We start from the raw sequence: 23,066 nt of genomic DNA, 5'->3' as shown, positions 1-23,066 counted from the left end.
ATAAAAAATACAATCGTATAAAAGTAATTAAAATGACAAATAAAATTGAATTTAATAAAAAAAATCTTTTCACCTAACTTAATTTTTCACCATCAATCCATTTTACTCATCAATTAATTTTCCACATTCTTCTGCTCTTCCTTTACCAAGCCTCTCCTCTTCTGTATGTACTCATCAATTCATTTTCCATCAACATATTGACTCAATCAATGAGTCAAGATACAAAGATCCAAGATTTCCAATGTTTCTAAGTTAATATTTTTGTTATTTGTATAATTGGGTTTCTTTTGAAGTTAAATTAAAGTGTCATTTGATTACCAATAGTGTATTAATCTAGTAATGTAATGTTTTATTAGATTTTTAAATATGTCAAACATTTGATTCCTGATAGTGACAGTTGTTAGGATGAACAATCATGCACCCTAAAAGAGATTAGTTTCTTATCCATCATGTGCGAATTATTATCTATTATAAAAAGAATTCTTATATGATTGGAAAGTCAAAGTGATTTGTATGTTTTTTAAGGATCTCTGGTTTGCCTTCAGGTCCAATTAGTCCATGGATTTTGTGTTGGGTGTGTTCATGTGGTAAAGAAGAAAAAACTTATAAGTTTTGGAGCATATCTTCTATTTCAAATATTGTACTATTTTATATATCATTTGTTTTTTATTGGTTACAAAATAAAATTTAATATATTTTTAATTTATATTTTACTTTTTTGACCAATAATAAAAAAATAAAAGATATATGAAGTGATACAATATTTAGGACAGAAGATATAGCTTCATCAAATATAACATGTTCACATAATGCAATTGGAAGAAATGAAAGCATGAGAAATCATTTATGATGCCTCAATCTTAAATGTTAACATTAGTAGTTTTGATATATTTGTATAATATAAGATTAGCATAAAGTCACAAATTTTAAAATTTTAAATAAAGAATATTTTAAAATTAGCATATAAACATAACAAAGTTTTAATTTTATAAATATTATGAAATTTCCATCTATAATTGCGCACTTCTTTTAAAATGATATAAATATAGTTATGCGTGTTTGAAAATGTTAAACACATACGTGTCTCACATAAGTGCTAATTTTGCCTATTTAACATTGATTTTTAGTCACTTTTTAACTCTAATTTTTTTTGTGATGTCATAATTATAATGTTTAAATTCAAATTTTATACTTAAATATGTACTTACATGACATTTCAAGGTAAAACATTAAAGAGATCAAAATTCTAGGCAAAAGCATAGGGGTCTTGCTCAGCAAGCCCCAAGTCTAGCTCAACGAGCACAAAGCTGAAGACTCTCGTTGAGCGAGCCGCAACTCTCACTCAACGAATCCGGAAGATCAAGACCATCGCTCAGCAAAACTTAGACTTACTAAGCGATATAGAGATAATGAGTTATCCAAAGAGTCCAATAAATGAGTCTTTCCATATGAAGGAAGCAACGATTCAAAACCATAGATAGTTGATAAGATAAAACTCAAGACTTCGAGTTGGATCTAAGAAAGATATCATCATGCTAATATACATAGGTTTGAATAGATTTATAATAATATTCTAAGTTCAGTGTTATAATAGTTGACTTCAATTATTTTCTCATTTATGTAGGTTATCATGTTGAAGCTTGAATTGTTATAATTCTATTTGGTAGACCAAGTTGTTGTAATGTCGTTTGAGATAGCAATTTCTTAAATATATTGGTTTTGTATTATATGTATATATATTTCAATCTTTTAAGTAAAAAATGTACTTAAAAAAACCTCTAGTTTTTTGTTTATTTTTTCGAATTTGTCATAAAAAATTTCCTTTTCAAAAAGGTGTTTTCAAATTTGTCTTGTGAGTACCAACGGATGTTGGTTCAAGTGGTACATGCTTGATTTATCGGGTTCGAGTCTTGTAGATGGAAAAATGTCCACTGAAAGAATTAGCCCTACGTACTTGTGGATGTTCTCGACTCGGACAGGATTGCCTCCAATACGAGGATACATCTGGGAAACCAAAAAATGTGTCTTATTAGTAAAGTTTTCATTATATTTGTGGAACTGTGCATGAACATGGAGCACTTCACGTTTCTTTCATGACCAAAGACACCCTATACTAAAAGAAATATAACGCTCGCACACCGTTAATTAACTAAAAATTTGAATGCCGTTAGGTACTGTAAAATATTTGTTAACAATTCAGTTATCAATTATTGGTGTTAATACAATCAAGGGCCATAATACAATCAAGGGCCAGTATAGTGATATAAGGTTCTTATTGATAGGGTAAGAAAATATCATATTTATAAGAATTTATTGTCCCAAATCATATCTCGGATTAATAATATTTAAGGAAAAACAGAAAAATAATAAATTAATTTTTTTAAATGATATAACATCTTTTTATTAGTTTGAGATATGGTTTGAGACATTATTTGAGATTAGTTTGTGTGACTTGATTGGTTACATGAGAGTGTAATCATTATTTAAAAAGCTAATGTAGTGTACTCATCTTTTATTTTGTAAAAAATTATCATGTGCACAAAATAATCAACAGATATTATGAATTGGGATAAGGTTATGTTTGGTACAAATAGATTTTAACATTTTCAAGAATCACTTTAGAATGTGAGAATTCTCTGTTGGATAGAATGGAAAAAATGCTCAAGAAAATAAAACTTCCACATACATTAAAAATATAAAGGAAGTAAAAATATTGAATCCCACATATTTAGATATGAATAAAAATGGTTTGATGTAAAATATTTATTGTATAGTTCTTGTTCCACATTCGAGTTTAGTCATCCAGAAAAAACTTGAATCCCCATTCATGATTACCTAGCACTTTCATTTATACTGAAGTGTCCATTAATTAATAGTTTAATTAATGATATCCCATCTTCCTATTAGTAAGAAACTAATTCATTTCTAACAACTATGGCTATCTGTAATTGAACTTTCGACTTTTTGGCTGATCTTGATGATCGAGTGAAACCTTACACCACGTGATCAATCTCTTGGTGGTGGATTTGCTTGTTATATACAAAAGAAGAAAAAGAGAAAAAAGAAATGATGGATAAGTGCATAGCCATGAAAACCATGCACGTCAAGTTTTGCCATCCCACACGCCAAGAGAAACAAAGACTGCACAGTTCTTGTGTTTTCCAACAAAGACAACCTTTTGAAGTTTCACACAACAACTATTTTACCATTATCTTATTATCTTATTATATTTCATCTAACAAACAAACTCACAAACATTTTGTTTCTATTTTCTTTTATTTAACCGATTTCATTTCTGTTTCAATTCAATAAATAAATAAAACGTAGAAAGACACATTAGTATTACTTCTTTTACACGTGCTTTTCACACACAACCTCACCAACCTTAACGTCTCCTTCTATCTCAAAGAACAAAAAAGCTTACCACATTCACCTTGCCAACTTAATCACAAGACCAACGTGTATTCCCTCTACACATTTCATAATATATTTAAATATACACACATATATATATATATATATATATATATATATACACACATATATATGTATATATATAAGAAGTAACACAACATAGCACAACACTTATCTTTTCACCAAACTATTCCTAAAATAACCAAACATGGGTGATCAACCACAAGGTGGTTACGGCACTTCGGGAACCAGGCGCAAAGGTGCGGCCTTGAGGCGTGCCGTGGCAGCAGAGGGACAAGAGACAGTGGTGGTATCACCATGTGGTGCTTGCAAGTTCTTGAGGAGGAAGTGCGTTGCTGGTTGCATCTTTGCACCGTACTTTGGTTCAGACCAGGGTGCAGCCAGGTTTGCAGCTGTGCACAAGGTGTTTGGTGCTAGCAATGTGTCGAAGCTCTTGTCGAATATTCCGGAGAGCCACCGCCAGGAAGCAGTTGCGACTGTTTCATATGAGGCTCAGGCAAGGCTGGCTGATCCAGTGTATGGTTGTGTGTCTTCCATTTTTGCTCTGCAGCAACAGGTTTCATTAGAATATATCTATCTCTGCTCTCTAGTTTTCAGCTCCTATTTACTCTTAAAACACATTAATGGCATCAACTTAATAATGCACATATTCTCTAGCTTGAAAAACCAGGTGTTATAACATGCTATAGCTAGTTCCCTATTTTACATGCTGAAAGCATGTACAGAAAAGGAAATTGCACATAAGTACAGAATGTGTTTAACTAATTTGACCGAATCTGTGGTGTTCATTAATACCGTTATAACTTTTAATTTCGTAATCGCTTGTCGACTGACTTTTCCAACTTTTTCGTACTATTCCGTCGTACTAAATAGCATCGCCATAAAAAAATATCAGTTACTCACAAAACTGATAGAATGTCACGCTAACCCCCTCCTTAATTCTTGTCTCATTCTGGCGAAATCTAATGAAATAGAAACATCATGTTCTATTTCATTTCGGCATTTCGCCCCCTAAAGTGTATATGGCAGCTGGATGCATGGATTGCATATGATCTGTGTAAAACATTAAAAAAGGTGCTGATAAAATTCTAATCCTAAACAGATCAAAAGGAAAGATATAGAAACAGTTTTGTATGTCTAAAGTTACTCATAAGTTTATTGCATAACACTCATTTCAAAAAAATCAGCTAAAAACAGAATTAAATGGTTGGGGATGAACTTCATAAGTTTTTCCATCAATGAAAAACTCATGTTTAGTGGCTTTACATTCAGGTGGCATCTTTGCAAGCCGAGGTCGCTATGACACAAACTCAGCTTACAAATAGCAGGTGTGCATATGTAACTGCTCTTCAGACACAGCAGCAGCAACTACAGCAGCCAAACATGAATTTGGCAATGCAGCCAGCATACTCTAACAATTCATCTGCTTCCACCAATTTTATGGACATGAGCAACTTCAACCATGGTTTTGACCTTGCAATGGGGACAGCACCCTCATCACATAGCTTAGACCCTCTTCATCTATCTCAGATGTCCCACTATGAGGAAGAGGATGAACAAGAAAGCAAGATTCCGCCAATCTTCAACCATGACATTGGGCGTCACAGCCGTTGAGTTTCCATTATTTGTTTACTATGTTACATCCTTAATCCTTTACCCTATGTTTAATTAATCCTGTGTTTTGGCTATGATCCTTCTATTTTATCATATGTTTTGGCTATGATCCTTTCATTGTATCCTTGATCTTTTGTCCTGTTAATCATGAAACTTTTATTTACTATACCAACAATTGAATTCTGTTTAGACAAAGGAAACAAACTCATCATTCCCAAGAAAAACATGTTTTCTAAGGATATGACATGATTTTTAGGCAAGTCCATGCCGGTTTCCAATTGATACATCATATTAGTGTAACCCAAAATACAACAACCTTGTAGTCAACTTATAGACTGTCACATTCATACAACCCATGATATAGAACGTAAGACATGTGGAGTGCTAATAATTTCCTAAATCCTACTGTTAAGCAGTTAAATGAACCTGAAAAAAGTCTTCTAAAGAAAACTAAGTGGAACCTCAAAGGTCCAATTAAAGCTGATTATTTGGATCAAACATCAATCATGGGTATATTTCATAACTCTGAATCCTTCATTTTCACTTTCTCTCCCTTCAAACTCTAACTCGCAAACAGACCCTTATGTGTCCCACACTAAGTAAGTTATCTTAATTTGATACTTAAATCATGAGACTCTCCTATCAAAGGGGCTCGTCGTCTCTTGAGTTGGCTCTCCCCCATGAGACCCTTATGAGTCTCACACTATGTAATCTTGATTTCTCTAATGCACCTAGGGATACATAGGAACAAGATAATTTCTTGTCAGATACAAAAAATATTGTTTTAGTAATTGAATTTTTAAATAAATTAAGGGTATAAAGTTCCATGTCATTGGCCAAGGTACCATTTTATTACGGACAGGTGTTAATACCTTTCTCGATTCATTATTCATTCCTAAGCTCAAAATCTTTGTTTCAATACTATTTTATCTAATCGGACATAACCGAGTTTTCTACGTTTTAACCGCAAAAACATAAAAGCAACTCCAAATCACTTGGGAGAGATCGAAATCAAGTTCACATTCCCTAAGTCACAGAGCCAGTTTCCAACCAAAAATCGGATCGTGACAACTGGTCATAACAACCATTTACAAATAATTCTGCTAAGAAAGGGCTACCTATGGGAGCACATCTTCTGTCCCAAAAAGTGTACAACTCCATATGTCACCCACTTGTAATTGGTCGAAACAATATATTTAAATTAAAAAATTAATAATTAATTATTTTCCTGACCAATCACAAATGGTGGCACGTGAAGTAACACTTTTTAGGACAGAAGATATCATCCCCTACCTATAGACTAGACTACGATATTCTTCCAAATACTGATAGATAGTGAAGCCATGGAAGGGAAAGGATTACCACCTAGTTAGTCTTGATTGAGTAAAACCAATATCCATGGCTAAGTCATAACACACATAGACATAAGTAGTTACTAGTTAACTGGACAAACCCACCTATTATTACAAGAACATATTTAACAGACAGATGCTGGCTTGCAATGCCTGTTATGAAATATTGTAAGATGTATAAAATTGCCCTATCCTAATCTCAACCATATTCTCATGAAAACAACTATAAAACGTAAGCCACATCCCTAACAACAATATGTTTTAAGTGTCTTCTGAGGGCAATATTCCAAAGCAAGAAGAGCTGTTGCAAAAGCACGGCAAGCCATCGGCCTTTTTCCTGATTTCTCCATAGCTAAAAGTAAGCTCCTCATCTTCTTGGATATCTTTCAAAGCATAGAAGCAAAGGCGGGGGAACAAAAGTCCTGAACTTCTAACTAGCTTTGTGCTTAAATTACCACCATCACATGAATGATTAACAAATCGTGCAACATTACCTATTCTTGTGGCATCAATGTTCAATCTCAAACAAGCCTTACCGGATGGAAGATGCTCCCTTACGACCAAAAGGGCAGAAGAGAAACAACCATGCAATCTAAGCTCATCATAGTATTGATGTCTCCTTTGTGCTTCCTTGGTTGTCAAGAGTTCACCTTTTGAAACAGGAAACAGTGAATTAATTTCACATGCATGCATATGGGGATTTAAAAATAAAAATCCAAGAACCATAAAAACAAAACAATAACCATGCATGCGAACAAGAGTAAAGGAATCAAGAAATTTTTTTATGAGCGACAAACACTAGAGGGTAGTTTCTACTGATCTTTATGAAATTCTTTTTGTATATAGGCTGTCATGGTAAAATAATAAATATATAATTCTTTAATTCATCATCTTCGTTTCTGGTCTTCACTCAGTCTCCGTCTGTGTATTTTTTGAGTTTGAGACAAAATCATTCTTTATTCTTTGGCCTCTGCCAAGTCATCATCATCTCAGTTCTTTGTCTATGGTATTTCACTCAGTTTCAGCATCTCTCTTTGTTTTCTGCTACCACCACCTGCTGCAAGGTGTAACTCTCTGGTCTTTTACTTCCAACTCCATCTAGGCATGTTTGATTCTTGGCTTGAGTTTCATGCTGTGTGCCTTGATATGTTTTTCTACATTCAGTCTATGGATATTAACAATTTAACAAAAGCTCGTGGAAGCAGCCTCTAGGGTTAATCAGTGTAATTCGTTGAATATAACAAATTGACAAATGCATTGCAAGAGATTTTGAAAATTGACAAAACAACAAATCAACACATACATTTCTGTAAGTAGTCTTTCAATATGAGAACGTGACAAATGCATTCTGGGAAATTTTGCTTTTCGAAGTTATTTATTAGCTTAACTTCTGGTAAAGGAACCAATTTTTAATAGAACAGTTGTGACTAACTCTATCCAAAAGCTAGCTCGGTGGGGGAGGATTGTCCAAGTTATATAGGCTCTTGGTCCGTATTCTTAACCGATTTGACACTTAACACACACCTAACGCCCAGGAATAAACATCTGAAGCATGAAGTTTGCAGGAATGAAGATTTGTCGCTGGTAGCCTGACATCAGGTTAGGATCTAATACCAACTTGGAAGGGATGGAATTTTTTAATATTATTTATGAGTGAATAATAACTTTACAAGGATTTACATTATATAGGCAGCAAGGAATAACTAGCTAACCCTGGAAAATATGGAAAATAAGGAAAGAGATAATTACCTGAGTAACTACATAATCTACATTAATTACAAAATATTCTAATTTCAATTTCGATATTACAAGTTACAACACAGGTCATGAAACAAAAGCTTCTTATAATTTAACTGTTAGCTTAGCTTCTTACAAAGAATGAACTATAGACTATAGACTATGGAAGGTGGTTATATTATGTCTGGACTATAAGAGTCGAGTTACCTAGACTCTAAGAATGTACGCATACTTGCCAGTTTGACGACATTGGTGATACGTATGCTTGTGAGGGAGTGTTAAATACATACATGCATCACATGTTAGTTATACATAGTATGCTCGTGAGTTGATTACTGTGCATTATATTCAGCTCTATCATGCGAACTTAAAATCTAGGAAATAGCTCCTACTTATTAACCTTGTGAATAATATACCCATTATTCTTTATTATTAATGACAAATACAACATCCAAGTCTTATCCACTGAGTTGGATAAACAACATGATAATACAACGCCATGGTATTCTGCCATAAATCAACAAACATTAACATCTAAGTTCTCTTAAATGACACCTCTTATGTTTTTCTTTGGTCTCCTCCGCCTCTAGCAATTGACTACCCTCATCGGATATAATCTTCTTGCTCTCCCCAAATGCAATCACCTAAGCCATTATTCTATCATCTTTTCTACATGAATCGAACAAAGTGAAATAGCCAATCTTGACATTATATTTTAAATTTTGTCTTTCCTCGATGCTATACATAGCCAATCTTAAGCCCAGATAAAAGGTGAATGTTGCATCACACAGTCGAAAGTCAACCCAAAACTTTGTCGAATCTCGATAAGAATGAAAATAAAACTAAAGAAAAACAGCAAATAGGTATGATTTGCATTACCTGCATACTCAAACAAGAACTGGCCTTTCCTTATAAACTGGTCAGCATACAAACACCACCCTTTCCTCCTATCTCTCACAATCTTCACCCGAACCGCAACCCCGTTCTGCGTAAACCGGTTCACACACTCCGGTCCACACAAACAACCCGGTCCACACTCACTCCCCAACTCACCCAACCCATCCAACCCTAAACAGCCACACTCCGAACCTAAACCCGAACCCAAACCTCCACAATCCTCGCACTCGCAACCCGACACCTTCCTCCCCAACTCGTCGACCACACTCACCGATTCCAAAACCGCTCGACTCGGACGTGAAATTACCGAAGTGCCCCCCCAAACCTGACGTTGGAGATTTGAAGCGAGGGTTAGGGAAGGAGTGTAGAGGAAGTAGGAGTAAGGGTGGTTATCGAGTGTGGTATTGAGGAATGGGATTGGAAGATTCTCGAAGGTTCTAGAAGCATCGGAAATTCGAAGGAGAGTGATGGAGGTTGCGATTTCGAAGAGGGATTTGCATGTGATGGAGATGTTGGCGAGTTCTGGTGGGGTTAGGTATGGGAGAATGAGATCTGCGCATTGAAGGAGTCGAGGCTCGTTGAAGTTGCACTCTTTTCGTTCTACCATTTGTGTTGTGGTTTTCGTATTCAACAATTGCTTTATTGTAGTCATTTGCTTTCGGGCCGATAAAATTTAAAATCTATACACTGATTTTACACCGCACTGTTAACACATTATTTATCGTTTATCAATGATGAATCATTTATTGACAATATAAAATTACTTTTACTACCAACATATACATATTAAATCATTTATGATAGAGAGTGGGTTGTTATGTGGAATTTGAAATGGGCCTAGGAAAGGTTGATGTCTTTCATGATGGGGCTACGTAGAAAGAAAATCTAATATGTAAACATTTTTTTTGGTTTCTCATGGGTATGTAGGGTTAACTCTTTCGATTGGTATTTTTCATCTATAAGACTCGAATTTGAGACCTTACTTAAGGGGAATCAAACTTATATCACTTAAACCAGCATCTGTTGGTAAGCAATCATACATTTATCCTCTTAACTATAATAAAACAACATATTTGTTATTGTTGAAAATATAAGGAAAGTCAGGTAATTATATTTCCATTAATGGATAGATCCCTATTTATACAAAGAATGGAAACACGTCTACTGTCCTATAAAAAAATATGTCACTACTTATGATTAAATGGAAAAAAATATTTCATTTAAAATTTAATAATAAATATTATTTTTATTAATCACAAGTCATATATTTTTTAGAATATAAGCTACCTACCCTACAAAGAATAATAGGATAACAATTGATACTCTTTATTTACCAAATAAGATTTTACTTCTTTATCATATAAAATTATGATAGGTCCATAAAAAGTAAGAGTATGAATTGGACAGAGTCTATTCCTTAGCCAATCTTAAATGTACATAATCTTAAATGTACATATTTATCCATTCTTTTAGCACATTAAATTAAAAGAAGAAGTTAGCATGTTGTTGACAAATGCTAATTTTCATGACATGAAAAAACAGGTTAAGTAGTGTTCTATTCACCATTCGATCAAGCTCATGGGACCTATCTGCTCGCCCATATTCCAATAACATAAAAAATGTGTTTATCTGCTGTAAAATGTTTGCCTAATATATTTTTTGTATACAGACATCTCAAATAGATAAAAAGGATGGTTTGTGAGTATTATTACATAAACTACCGGACATTAAAATATGCAAATATATATGTATTTTGTTAGATATGAAAAAATATGTTTCACTTGTATTGTTTTGTTTGTTATATATGCATTTGTATATCAAATATGATAATTTTTTAATTATATATGTATTTATATTTTGTATATATGCATATATATTGTTCCATTTATATTTTGCATGCAAATTATGTAATATGCATATTTGTATTATATGGTGCATTTTTTATGTATTGTTCTATTTGTATCTACTGTTTATTATTATTATAAATACATTTTTATATTTATATACAAATTGTTTATTGTTTATTTTGTATGGTAAGCAAATATGTATCGGTATATTTGTATGTATTTTTAATTTATTTAGGACGACATGTAAGCCTATATTATTAATATTTAAGGTGGAGAAAACATGATATTTTATGTCCTATTTAAAAATATGTTCAACATGGCACAGTAAATTTATGTCTTTTGAACATAAGTGAGAAGCCTACCAAGTCCAAGTAGTGAGAAAATTTGTATGAAAACATATCAAACACGCCATATTTAAAGATAAATATATTTATGTTTTTTAGTACTATAATTTAAAACTAAATTTTAATTAGAATTAAATTTTGTGTAATTTTAGAGTATAGTTTTGTCCAACTATTCAACAACGTCATTGTTGATAATTTAAAGATATAAGTGAATGAAAATATATAAGTATTACACTAGACCAAAAGTCAAATTTAACTTGGATGAAATATTTATTGAGAAAACAATTATACATCTCAAAAAAATTAATTATTTATTTATAGCGTAATATATTATTATTAATTATCCTAAAAAAAATCTTCATCCCAAGCACAATTTGTTAAAATAATAAGTGCTTGAACGTATGATAACTTTTAGATTTGCAAAAAATATTATAAGATATTTCAGTAATAAAACATTATAAGATATTTCATTACTATATATTTAGGAATTGCATGTTTAAGTAACTATGGGTTTCAAAATCTTTAATAATAATTCATTCAACGAGTTTCAATTTATAGAATAATATATCATTATCCAATTACAAAAGTTGTATTAGTAGTGTAAAACTCTGTTAGTCAAAATATAATACATATAAATTAAGAATGTTCATGTAGGTGCAAAATAGAGATGAACAATTTATGTAATTTCACTAAATCTTAAGTCGTGTCAATATAATTTTCTCTAAATTTCTTTTTTGCCCTCCAAATAAAATTTCAAGTGCATTCTTTCTACCATAAACCATATTTTATATATTTGTAGTCATAAGTTTCTTATTTTGTAAAAAAAAACTTACAAAAAGTGTGTTAGGATGAACATAAGCTATTTTCATAAACTATATTCATTTTTACTTTCAGATACTCTTCTAATAAACAAAAACAAACTCTAAGCTTTACCAAACCCCACACTTCAGAATTAAATCCACATTTTTTTGAAGAATATAATGTGGCCTTGTTGCAATTAGAAAGTAGTGGTCCTTCATCCGGACCTGAAAGTAGTGGAGTTTGGGATTATGCAGTCTTATTCGAGTAGAGAGGTTGTTTCCAATATTCGAATTTATAACCTCTTGGTCACTAAGCAACAACCTCACCGTTGTGTCACGACTCACCCTCTTCATATGCTAAGCTTAAACAAAAAAATTGAGCAGAAAGATCTATAAAGCAAATTATTTCAGTGTACTCTGCAATTTCAGCTCAACAAAATAGGGGTGAATCAAACATCATGCAACTCCACACCATTAAATAAAACATAACACCTCCAGGAACCAAAACATCATAAATTTGTCATGATAATTGCAGTATCCATACATAATTAAAAAACAACCTAAGTAGACAAAATGAGAAAAGTATGTTCCAGGACACAATACATTTTAACACCTAGCATGAGAAGCAAAGCATCATCTGACCTTCAGCCGAATGTTGCGATGAGGAATGATTTATAAACGCTCATAAATTTAGCGACGAATGCTGCCAATGTCAAGATATAAAATAAAATATGGGGTGTCAGATAGAAATTATTGTATAGACCCAGCTTTTATCTAAATTTATATTCACTTTTATAAACCCATTGCTTTTAACAGGTTTAAACTAATGAGTCCACAATAAATATAGGTAAGGTTTGTATAAGAGTTTGCAATGGTTAGCACTCAAAGCTTAAAGGATATATAACAGTCAATTTAACTACCGAAGCATCGGATCAAAGATACCTTCGATATGAAAAATGGCCTTTTGTCCGAGACGCATCCTATGTTCCTGGTCCATTGAAGAGACAGAAGAATCAAATACTCCATAATTCATAAAGTGAAGGAAAAATAAACAGCATTTTCAACTATTAATTTGGCTAATATCAAGATAATGAGGAATACATAAGGGGAAAAAGCATATAGAGTGGATATTTGATGAACGTGTAGACGTCGAAGGTATAGCATAATTGCACAATAAGACATTAACATATCAAATTCCTGAGATTCGTGAAAGATATGGCCTTCTGATAGGCCAGTGGACACTCGCAAATAGGACCAGGTCGACACACGCAAACCCAAACCAAAAAGCCTAAATGTAACTTGAGGGGGGATCGTGTGTGTTAAGTGCGTGAAGGAGGGAAATGTGTTTGAGCTGGCTTAGAAAAAGGGAATGTTCCCCCGTAGTGGAGCTACGTTTTTGGTGACCAGTTTGGGGATCGGCTTTTAGCTTGGGGCCTAGGGAGCGATTTCAGCTTTACTCTTATTTTCTGCAATTTCGTATTACTTTATCGATACATATATTCTCCCTGGAAATTGTTTCCATCACCATCCGAGGAATGTTTTTGTTACTCTCGAGATTCATAAGCTAGTTTGAAGTTTGAACCAGTTAAGATGATGATAGCTAGCTAATAGATAATGGACAGATAATCTATTTAATCTTATTGGTCCAGGTCACAATCAAGGATTAGATGCTCATGATTATTCAGAACATCGAGGTAATGCTTATGAATCAATTTCTGCAGCTGATATGAAATAAAACATTGATTATTACACTTACATAGTATGACGCCCAATGGCAAACCTCATGCTTTAGTTCATCATCCAGTTTCCTCAGTAGTTCATAAACAAGCCTCTGAACCAACAGATACATAATTTCAGAATCAAGAATGGAAAAAATTGCAAGGTGAGATTGTAAACGAACGCATATACCTTCAAAATGATCTCTGGGGGAATGCAATTGATTAGCAGCTCATACAGTTTTCCTCGAACTTGAAACAACCTGAGGCATATATGAGAGAGGAAGAGACTAAAAGATCTAATATACACAATGTAAGTCACACGGGTAACTAAATGAGTAACTCTAAAACATGAGATTAGTTAACGAGAAAATTGGGTAGAATCCATAAACCTTATTGATAAGGTTCAACGAAACATTTTATTTAATATCAGAATTTGAATTAGTAAACTGCGTCAAAAGCGAACCTTTTAGGACTTTGTTCCTTCATTATGTCCGATGCAATTTCAGAAATATATTCCTCCCAGTCCATTGGGGGAATTGCTTGTTTGCTAGTGAAAGGATACCTACAAGTAACAAGTGACAATATGCAAAGGAATAGAAGTCAGTAGTTACTTTAAACACAGTGCTTTGAAAATGAGATAAAAATTGAGGTGATGCATCCACTAATGGATCAGAAGATCAGTATGGGCCTTACTGTTGGACACGGCAAGTCTCAAATGACAATATTGCCCTCCTTAAATTCCGATTTGATTTCTCAGCTATGCGAGCAGCAAAACCAGAAGGAAGTTGCAGCCCTTCTTTCTTACCAATGAATTCTAACACATCAACAATCTGCCACATATATTTGAAAGGTTCAATACAGGTGAATATTCAATTCAGAGAATACATAAGCTGCTACTACTCTGCCGGAGAGGGGCAATTGTACCAATGATGAAAAATTGTTTTCCGGATAGATACTTAAAAAAGGTAACACATTCGTTTCTTTGCTTAGCAATTACAGTAGATGTTAGAAATTTAAATACCTGTTCTTCACTTGGTGCGTTGATTCGTACATTTAGACAACGAGAACGGATTGCTTCTGTGACTCTTGAAGAACTATTGCAACATAGAATCAATCTGCAATAAGCACTGTATTTTTCCATTGTTCTGCGTAGGGAATGCTGAGCTTCTCTAGAGAGTTTGTCAACATCATTGAGCACCAGCACTGATATGATACAAAATAATCAAGAAATTTGAAAACGTAAGGGTAAATGCTTGTAGCGCTCGCATTTATCATACAAGGCATGGGGAAGAAGTTGCTTGTTTGACATAGCCATAAAAAAGAAATCATGAAGAAGATGACCTTATAACATATGTAAAGTACATTATTAGACAGACAATACCAGAAAAACACCAATCAACACAATATGAGACAAAACGTTTCACGCAACAGACAATAACAGAAAGATAGCACTTAGATGTGAGAAAAACTCCAAACAACTTGTGGACCATATAAAGTTTTAAAAAATCATGTAAAAGTTTTAAAAAAAATCGTGTAGAAGTTTCAAAAATAATTGCTAGTTACCTTTGAATCCTCCTTTCTTCCCCTTAGTATCAATGGGTCTATTCTTAGCCATATCTTTAATTATTTCTTGAACAACATATCTGTCCTGAAAGCCCGCGTCACTTGGACTGATTTCAGTGTGATTAGCACTTTGTAATGTTGTTAGCTCTATATCAATAGATCTACTCCCAGCCTGAAACCAATTCTCAAATAGTATTAAAATCAAAACCAATAACTAGGTTAACCCAACAATTCAGTTTACAATATAATTGATCCATCAGAATAAAACTCAAACTTATGCCAGAAGGCTGCACGGAGGACAATAATATAAAGCTGAATAAGCATTCTTTTACGGACATTAACATTTCAAAGCAAGATATTTCTGAAGTGGTTTAAAGAAATGTTTCTGTGGTAAATTGAAGACGTTCATTATTTTCCAAGTAAAGTCGTATACTTCAAATATTTGTGAGAAATAAAACCAACTCCTCTAATGAACAATCCTTCCCATCAAAATACTTTTTCCACAATAATAATATCTTCTTAATATCAGTGTTGAATTGATGCAATGTATTTTCATCAGATTGAAAGTTCAGTGTAAAAGAACTCCTACCCATACGATATAGGGTGCATTTTTTCAAGGTTCATGAAGCTATTCCTAAGAATGTGAACTTTGAAATAAGATATTCATACTTTAGGTCCAAGTTTTAAGAAAATGTTACTGCATATTGTTGATTCCAAGGAAAGCCATCTTCCTATGTTTTCACTCGTTTTCATTCCCTCGATGAGGGATGGGCATGTTAATATTTCGAAGACATGGGAATTAAAATAAACTTGGAAAATAATAAAATAAGTATCAATAACTTTTACTAACACATTCTCCTATTTCTTTTAATTGTTCCTAATGTGAGAAAGGGTGTATGATATCCACCCTTATATCATTTAGTGGTTGAGACAATCACATCGAGAGTGACTACACATAGTTGCTCAATTTCTCGAGTCATAGCACGCCCAAGAATGTCAGTCATAGGACTACCGTGAACAAACACCCCTAAGAAAATTTTCAACGAGTTCTAACAACATAACAACCGAGGAAACGGAAAGGAAGAAGCTTACATCCACTTTCCAAGTCCTATTTTCCACTTTCACCTGCAATAACATAAAAAGACAATTAATTTAGAAAGGAACCAACGCAACTGAGGGTACTAAATGCAACAATCACACTAGGAATGGCAATGTATCAGGTTCTGGTTTCACCTTCCCCAAACCTGAACCCTTCAAGTTGAAAAAATGAACTTTACTAATATATATGGGTAGTTTCTTAAAACCCTTATATATAACCTAACTTTACTAATATATATGTATATATATATATATATATGTAAGTCGGACGCATTCGGGCATCGCCAATACGAAACCTGGTCAAAGAGAGTTTCCCCATTAAATTCAGGTCGGGTTTAGGCGGGTACCCATTGTATCTGATTATGTTGTCATCCCTAAATCACACTTACCACAAGTGACAACAAACACACACATTTTTTCCTATTTTGCTTTCTCCACATTATCATAACCAACAACGAGTATCAACAAAGTGGGACTTCAAATTAAAGAGAAAAATCGAACCTTTTCGGCACCGGGTCCAAACATTTGGCGAAGAAGAGCCATGATTAGGGTTTTCTTGCCAGACCCAGATGGCCCATAGAATAACAAATGAGGACAATCTTGTTCAGTAACCTGAAACGAATAAAAAGAATCATAGAAATACAAAATAAGAAAAGGAATTTAGAAAAAAGAAAACGGAGAATGGGAAAAAGAGAGAGTACCAATTTCTTGAGATTTTGGGCGATGAGATCGTGGACCACAACATGGTCAAGGGTTTTTGGTCGATACTTGTCTACCCACAACATCGTTAAGATTCTTACTCTTCTTCAACCTTCGAGTGTGTGGGAACGGTGGAAGGAAAATAAGGGCACGGTCTAATGTGGCGGGAAAGGGGCACACTTTATATACTGTTTTATATATCTCACACTGGAAGCAATCTTGTCCGAGTCAGGATGTACGAGGGGCTAACTCTCCCAGCGGACATTTTTTCCATCCACAAGACTAGAACCGAACCTTCCTTAAGGGGAATCAAGCATATACCACTTGAATCAACCTCCATTCGTGTATTTTTCTCTATATATACTAAAAAAAGATATTGAAATCTATACATATTATCTATCATTTATCATTTATTTGTACTACTTTTATTTAAAAATTAATAATAATTAACCTATAAATGATATACGAACTGAATAAAAAAAACTTATGGTATAGTGTCAGTTTACACCTATTAAATCCTCCAAAAAAAGGTCCTGGGATAAACAAAAAAAAATGTAAACAAAAAGTTATTTGTGTTGGAAAAAAGGGTCTTATTCTTTCTATTTCTTACTCTTTTTTTACTCAATAAATAAAGTTTTCCACCAAGTTGTAACATGATTATACAAACAACTTGAATAAAATTATTACAACACAAAACTTGTGAAGTGGTGTACTGTAACCTTCTAACTGTTAAATATTTAAGCAGATAAATTATTATAACACTATAATACTAGTTAGAATTTATGACTTATATGATTCAATATTTTGTAATTCAATATTTTGTATTGAAGATATTTTTAAAGCTTAGTTGAAATCTCTACATAAGAATGTTCATTTAAAAAGATATGCTCTTAATGTGAATAATTCAAGTCGTCAATCAGATAAGAATGGAGTAACAACTTAGTTGAATCGGAAAAAACAAAGGAACGTCTTTAAAGATGTGATTTGAATCAAAAATAAAAAAAAGAATTATCAACTGAACAAAACTCATTTAATTCTTATACAAAAAGAAAAGGATATTTTATAAGTGCAAAAATAAATTATCACTCCAAGATACAAAAGAATATGTTGACCACTACTTTTTGCGACTATCACATTCTCTATATTTCATTAGAAAGTTTCAACCTTCATTAAGCATTAAATGTTCTTTTCAATGTGATTATGAAACATTAATGGTGATGCAATAGTATAAGAGAAGATTAGTTTACGAAAAAACAAATTTCAACAAATATTAATTTAAGGAAGAAACTTTAACAAAATTTAACAACTATAATAATATTTACATTAAACTTCATCATCTATAAATAATATCAATATTAGAAAACACTAGAACAAGAGAATACACAAACAATCTAAATATTATTTAATGTTTCATTAATTTCAAACAATATACTCAACTTGTTTTAATAGCACTAAGCTAAAATGAAGGTTAGTGTCAAATCACTATTGCATGGTTGAAAGGCTTGCAACATTACAAAATCATTTTAACACAAATAATTATTTTCTTGTTAGGCTTAGACAAGACTAAATGTATAAACAATACTCGAATTCTTGAGCTTGAAGATGTTGTATATGTAAGAGGAATCTTAATATTGCTAAGAAGTTATACGCATCTTACAATTTCAGGTGAACTGATATAAATACTTGTTTCAAGTCTCTATCCCTCAACCCCACTTTATTTAACTTTATGTATTTAGTCTTTAGATCTTGTACATTTTGAGTATGTGTTACCAAGAAGTTCCTCTTTTAACCATTGTTTAAAATTTTCATTATCATACTAGATGGTCATCTCAAAAAATTTGTGAAAAACATATGAGTAATCTGTTTAAAACATAGAAATAAAAGTCAACCATTTCTTATGCTGATTTTGATTATTTCAATATTCAGATCACTTAACCATAGTTATCACGATTGCTTTCCTATCATTATATTAATCAGTGTTTGATATTATTATGTTGATATTATATTATTTAATCATGGTGGCAGTCAGAACGGTCTTATGAAAGTATATTCTCAGTATAAAATTAGGTTGTTGATAGAATAAATGATAGTTAGTTACATATATAACTCATTGACAACTATAAACACCATGTGATATGATGGTATTCTGTATTGATTTTATATGTGCATATTTATTGATCAAAAACACACAATACAAACCTCATGGTTAATGCATACTTGTTGCATTGATTTTATATGTGCATATTTATTGTGTGAGTGTGACCATGATTCAAATATAGTCTTTTTGCTTAGAACTAGAATTAAAGTATGTTGGGGCCACCATTTAGTATAGGGGCCTTTGGAGTTATCCCTTGCAGGCTACAAGCTAAATAGGTTGGGTTTAGAAAGTTGGTGGGTTAACATGTATAACATTCTTACTTTTTCTATAAAAATAATTGCATATAAAAAACTAAATGAAACATTGAATGTGGTTGAAGTATTTTTTATACTTGCTTAATGATAATGTGGTTGAAGTATTTTGATGTTGGATATTTAGTGTTGGTATTTGAATATTTGTAATATGTTGAGGTAAAAACAAATAGTACATTAAGAATTTTGTTTTTACTTGAAGATTAAATGATGTTTTATTCTTATACTTTATTTTTATAGTTGTAATATTTTAATGTTTTAGGCGACAATATTAATATATTTTATAGAAATTTTCAGAATTTTGTTATTAAATAAATTCTATTCCCCACCCTGCCAACCCACAATCTAGCTCGTGTTATTGTTCTATTCTTTCAAGTATGTAACAATCTAAATTAATAATTAATTATTTTTTTAATTAACCACATTTAATGGTACATACAGTGATACAATTTGTGGAATAATAAATGTGTACCCATTAACAAGTATACCAAAATCTACTTTTCCCTCGAGAATTTAATTTTATTTTTGCTCACTCCCTCGTAAGCTTTCTAGCCAAAATATTTATGTTAAGCCTAGTGTGAAATCACAAAAATATTAACATTTATCGATCATTATATATATATATACCTCAAGTGACCATATGTTAGGCATCACATAAGGTTAATCTCACATTAATTGGATGTGCATCTTGATTAATCATAGCATGTAAAATAATTATCAAATTCATTACAAATACTATCCAATTATCATCATTTAATAATATATTTTCATAATGATGAACCATAATGTGCAAGCACTTAGCATTTTGCTAACCACAATTACATATTTTTAGCACATAAGTCATATAAGACTCTTATATCATCATCAAAATAATTAAGAACTCTTACATGGAAAAAGTGATGGCTAACAACATTCAAAAAAATCTCCATAACAATCATAATAGAGTAGGACAAACTAAAGAACGATTCATTTCAAAACTCTAAGATTACTAATCTCAAAACAAAGAGTATAAATGAATTGAGTTCTATTCAATTTTGATGGACTCGTGGCAATGTCCAAAGCATGGGGATTTCTAATATTCAATTCCTTTTTTTCAAAGGGATAAACTAAAGTATTTGGAATTTAGTTGTAAGAATTTTCACAACAAAAACCATTGAAGCAAAGGAAAAAAAGATTATTTGTCTTCAAAAGTGTCTCATTTATTACCCTCAGCTAATTAGATATTGCTATATAAATAAAAAGAAAACTTTTAAAAACAAAAAATAACATTTTTATATTACTTGTTAAAATTTAATTGGTCCGAGAATAAGACATCATTAAAAACATGTGATCTTTGTCTAAATAGGAAGAGAATAATGGTGGTGGCTTCTTAGTGGCAACACCAATACAATGGTGAATAACATTGACACTAGTGTGTATCGAGCGGGAGGTTATACATGCATGATTAGGAAAATATAAAATGAGATTTAACTCTATTACAATAAAATGGTGAAATTGACAAACTCTAGAAAGCTAAAAAGAAGAAAAATATTATTTTTTATTAGATGGTGAAATTAAAAAAATAAGATGAAGTACATAAGGAATATTTTACCCTTAAATCTAAAAATTAGCCCAACTTATAATTATCAACAAAACTTCTAGCCACCACTTTCCTATTCCCATTTTGCTTCTCTTCTTTCGGTAGCAAGCCCCACATTTTGTCCATTAATATATTTGCCATTCTATCACGTAATAAGATGTGAAGACTATAGAAAAAGATGGGGATCCTCTCGAGTACTGGAGAGTTCAGTACTAGGTAGGATTATGACACGTGTCAAAAAATTCTTTCTAACGGTCATGATTTTATATTATTTTTAAATAAAAAATAAATAAATAAAGTTTAAAAAAATTTCAACCACATATCTTGGTAATGGCCGAGTTAAACTCAATAGAAAAAGTGTGAACTCTTGTTCATCACTAAACAAAAGAAGATTGAGTAGACAACATAGACTTTTCTAACAAAGCGGCAAAACTCTTCCATTCACCAACTCTTATCTCAAATTTGTAGTAATAATGAACAAAATATAAGGCCATGTATCCTCCAAAATACAATAAGAGACAAATCATGTCACCATTACAATGATTGTGATTTGTGAAATGTCTTGATATTAGTTTTAGTTTTGGGCTTTCTTTATTATGGCTAGTTAGGTACTTAGTTAAGTATGATTTTTATTATGAATTGTTTTTTTTGTTTGAACAAGACTAAGATCCTTCCCATCGAGATTTTTAATTTACTTCATCCAAATATAATGAAGTTTAAATGCAATGGATGATTTTTATTATGAAAAATGCTTAGGGATGACAAAAATATATGTCCATGGGTACTCGCTAAAATACACACACCGATACCCGTAAAAGTAGTTTATAGGTGAGAGCGGGTATCATTATACTCGTGGGTACTCACATATTTATAAATTTATTTTTAATTAAATAATTTATATATATTACATTTCTATTATTATTTATAATTATATATTATACATTTTTGTATTACTTTATAAAGAATTTTAGTGATAGAAATGTATGATAAATTTAACATGTATATAAATTTTATTATTCATGTAATAATTATTTTATATGTATTGATTATTATAAAATATATATTAAAACTTAAAAACTCGTAGAATACTCTCAAATACACACTACCTGTATGAATACTAGTAAATAATGTAAGTATAGTTACAAGATTTTGACTCACTTATGAAAATGAGGATTTCGAAAGTAACATAAATGGAAATATTTATGTGCCAATAGACTAATACATCCTCACATATGTGTTTCAAAAATCAAATTTACCTTCATATTTCACTTGCCAACAAAACCAGCATTAGATCAATAAATCTATTTAAAAATGAGTTTAATATTTATGTATTATAAGTATAAAAATTTATGTACAATTAAAACAACATCTACCATTTATTTGTATTACTTATATTTAAGAGTCAATATAATTATGAGAAAAGTTCACAAAACCCATTTAATCTTTATGTGTTTTGTAAGTAGACACTATAAACTATTTTTTCTTCCTAATTACTCTTTAAACTTTAATTATTGGTGAAACTGGTCCTACATACATACAATATTAAATTATTAACAATGAAATTGGAATTAACAAGTAAATTTTTCTTCATTGCTAGTAAATTTCCCTCTTTATCTAGTTATAATTAAATATGAATAACGTATGATACAATGATAATGTGAAAAAAAACTCTTTTCTCTTTAAAAATTCAAGCTAATATTTTAATTGTAACTCCATGATCTAAATATACAAGAAGGATCATTAACCAAGGGAAGGTAGGTACAAAAAAGCATTCAGAATTTTACAACTACCAAATAGAAACATATCAATCACCATTATAGTGGTTGTGAAATGTCTTATTATTAGTATTGTGGGACACCCTTTTGGCCTTTCTTTACTATGCCTAAGTAGGCATTTAATTAGTTAAGTATTCATCCTTAGTTTAATACATTATACATCTACAAATAATACAGTTTGAAGCAATTGTGTAAAGTC

The 23,066-nt window shown here is 31.8% G+C and overlaps 3 protein-coding genes and 1 long non-coding RNA gene across 4 annotated transcripts; 2 read left to right on the top strand and 2 right to left on the bottom strand.

Moving 5' to 3' along the window:
* Positions 390-21,098, top strand: LOC109336427. The gene is made up of 3 exons (XR_002106351.1): positions 390-435; positions 1,783-1,788; positions 21,086-21,098. It is a non-coding gene; the product is annotated as an uncharacterized LOC109336427 (long non-coding RNA).
* LOC109336426 (LOB domain-containing protein 20) lies at positions 3,546-5,107 on the top strand. The gene is made up of 2 exons (XM_019573019.1): positions 3,546-3,991; positions 4,708-5,107. The coding sequence occupies exons 1-2, from the start codon at positions 3,623-3,625 to the stop codon at positions 5,047-5,049; spliced, it is 711 nt and encodes a 236-aa protein (XP_019428564.1). The 5' UTR covers positions 3,546-3,622; the 3' UTR covers positions 5,050-5,107.
* On the bottom strand, positions 6,401-9,686 carry LOC109336425 (histone-lysine N-methyltransferase SUVR3). Its single transcript, XM_019573018.1, has 2 exons — positions 9,018-9,686; positions 6,401-7,051 (listed from the first exon to the last, which is right to left on the bottom strand). The coding sequence occupies exons 1-2, from the start codon at positions 9,640-9,642 to the stop codon at positions 6,663-6,665; spliced, it is 1,014 nt and encodes a 337-aa protein (XP_019428563.1). The 5' UTR covers positions 9,643-9,686; the 3' UTR covers positions 6,401-6,662.
* Positions 12,501-17,440, bottom strand: LOC109336424 (replication factor C subunit 3). The gene is made up of 12 exons (XM_019573016.1): positions 17,429-17,440; positions 17,107-17,209; positions 16,907-17,017; positions 16,400-16,432; positions 15,308-15,479; positions 14,766-14,947; positions 14,438-14,574; positions 14,208-14,306; positions 13,935-14,004; positions 13,783-13,857; positions 12,969-13,014; positions 12,501-12,729 (listed from the first exon to the last, which is right to left on the bottom strand). The coding sequence occupies exons 2-12, from the start codon at positions 17,188-17,190 to the stop codon at positions 12,671-12,673; spliced, it is 1,068 nt and encodes a 355-aa protein (XP_019428561.1). The 5' UTR covers positions 17,191-17,209; positions 17,429-17,440; the 3' UTR covers positions 12,501-12,670.

The sequence above is a fragment of the Lupinus angustifolius genome, chromosome LG20, assembly GCF_001865875.1.
Source record: "Lupinus angustifolius cultivar Tanjil chromosome LG20, LupAngTanjil_v1.0, whole genome shotgun sequence".
Lineage (NCBI taxonomy): Eukaryota > Viridiplantae > Streptophyta > Magnoliopsida > Fabales > Fabaceae > Lupinus > Lupinus angustifolius.
The sequence above is the reverse complement of the archived record's forward strand: the minus strand, read 5'-3'. Positions and strand labels throughout refer to the sequence as shown.

Excerpts from the sequence above, each read along its gene's own strand:
- LOC109336426 (XM_019573019.1), top strand. The coding sequence starts at position 3,623 with ATGGGTGATCAACCACAAGGTGGTTACGGCACTTCGGGAACCAGGCGC. Across the intron at positions 3,992-4,707 it reads TTTTTGCTCTGCAGCAACAG|GTGGCATCTTTGCAAGCCGA; the intron begins GTTTCATTAGAA and ends CTTTACATTCAG.
- LOC109336425 (XM_019573018.1), bottom strand. The coding sequence starts at position 9,642 with ATGGTAGAACGAAAAGAGTGCAACTTCAACGAGCCTCGACTCCTTCAA. Across the intron at positions 7,052-9,017 it reads GTTCTTGTTTGAGTATGCAG|GTGAACTCTTGACAACCAAG; the intron begins GTAATGCAAATC and ends CTGTTTCAAAAG.
- LOC109336424 (XM_019573016.1), bottom strand. The coding sequence starts at position 17,190 with ATGTTGTGGGTAGACAAGTATCGACCAAAAACCCTTGACCATGTTGTG. Across the intron at positions 16,433-16,906 it reads TTGGACCCGGTGCCGAAAAG|GTGAAAGTGGAAAATAGGAC; the intron begins GTTCGATTTTTC and ends ATGTTATTGCAG. Across the intron at positions 14,948-15,307 it reads GAAGAAAGGAGGATTCAAAG|TGCTGGTGCTCAATGATGTT; the intron begins GTAACTAGCAAT and ends GTATCATATCAG.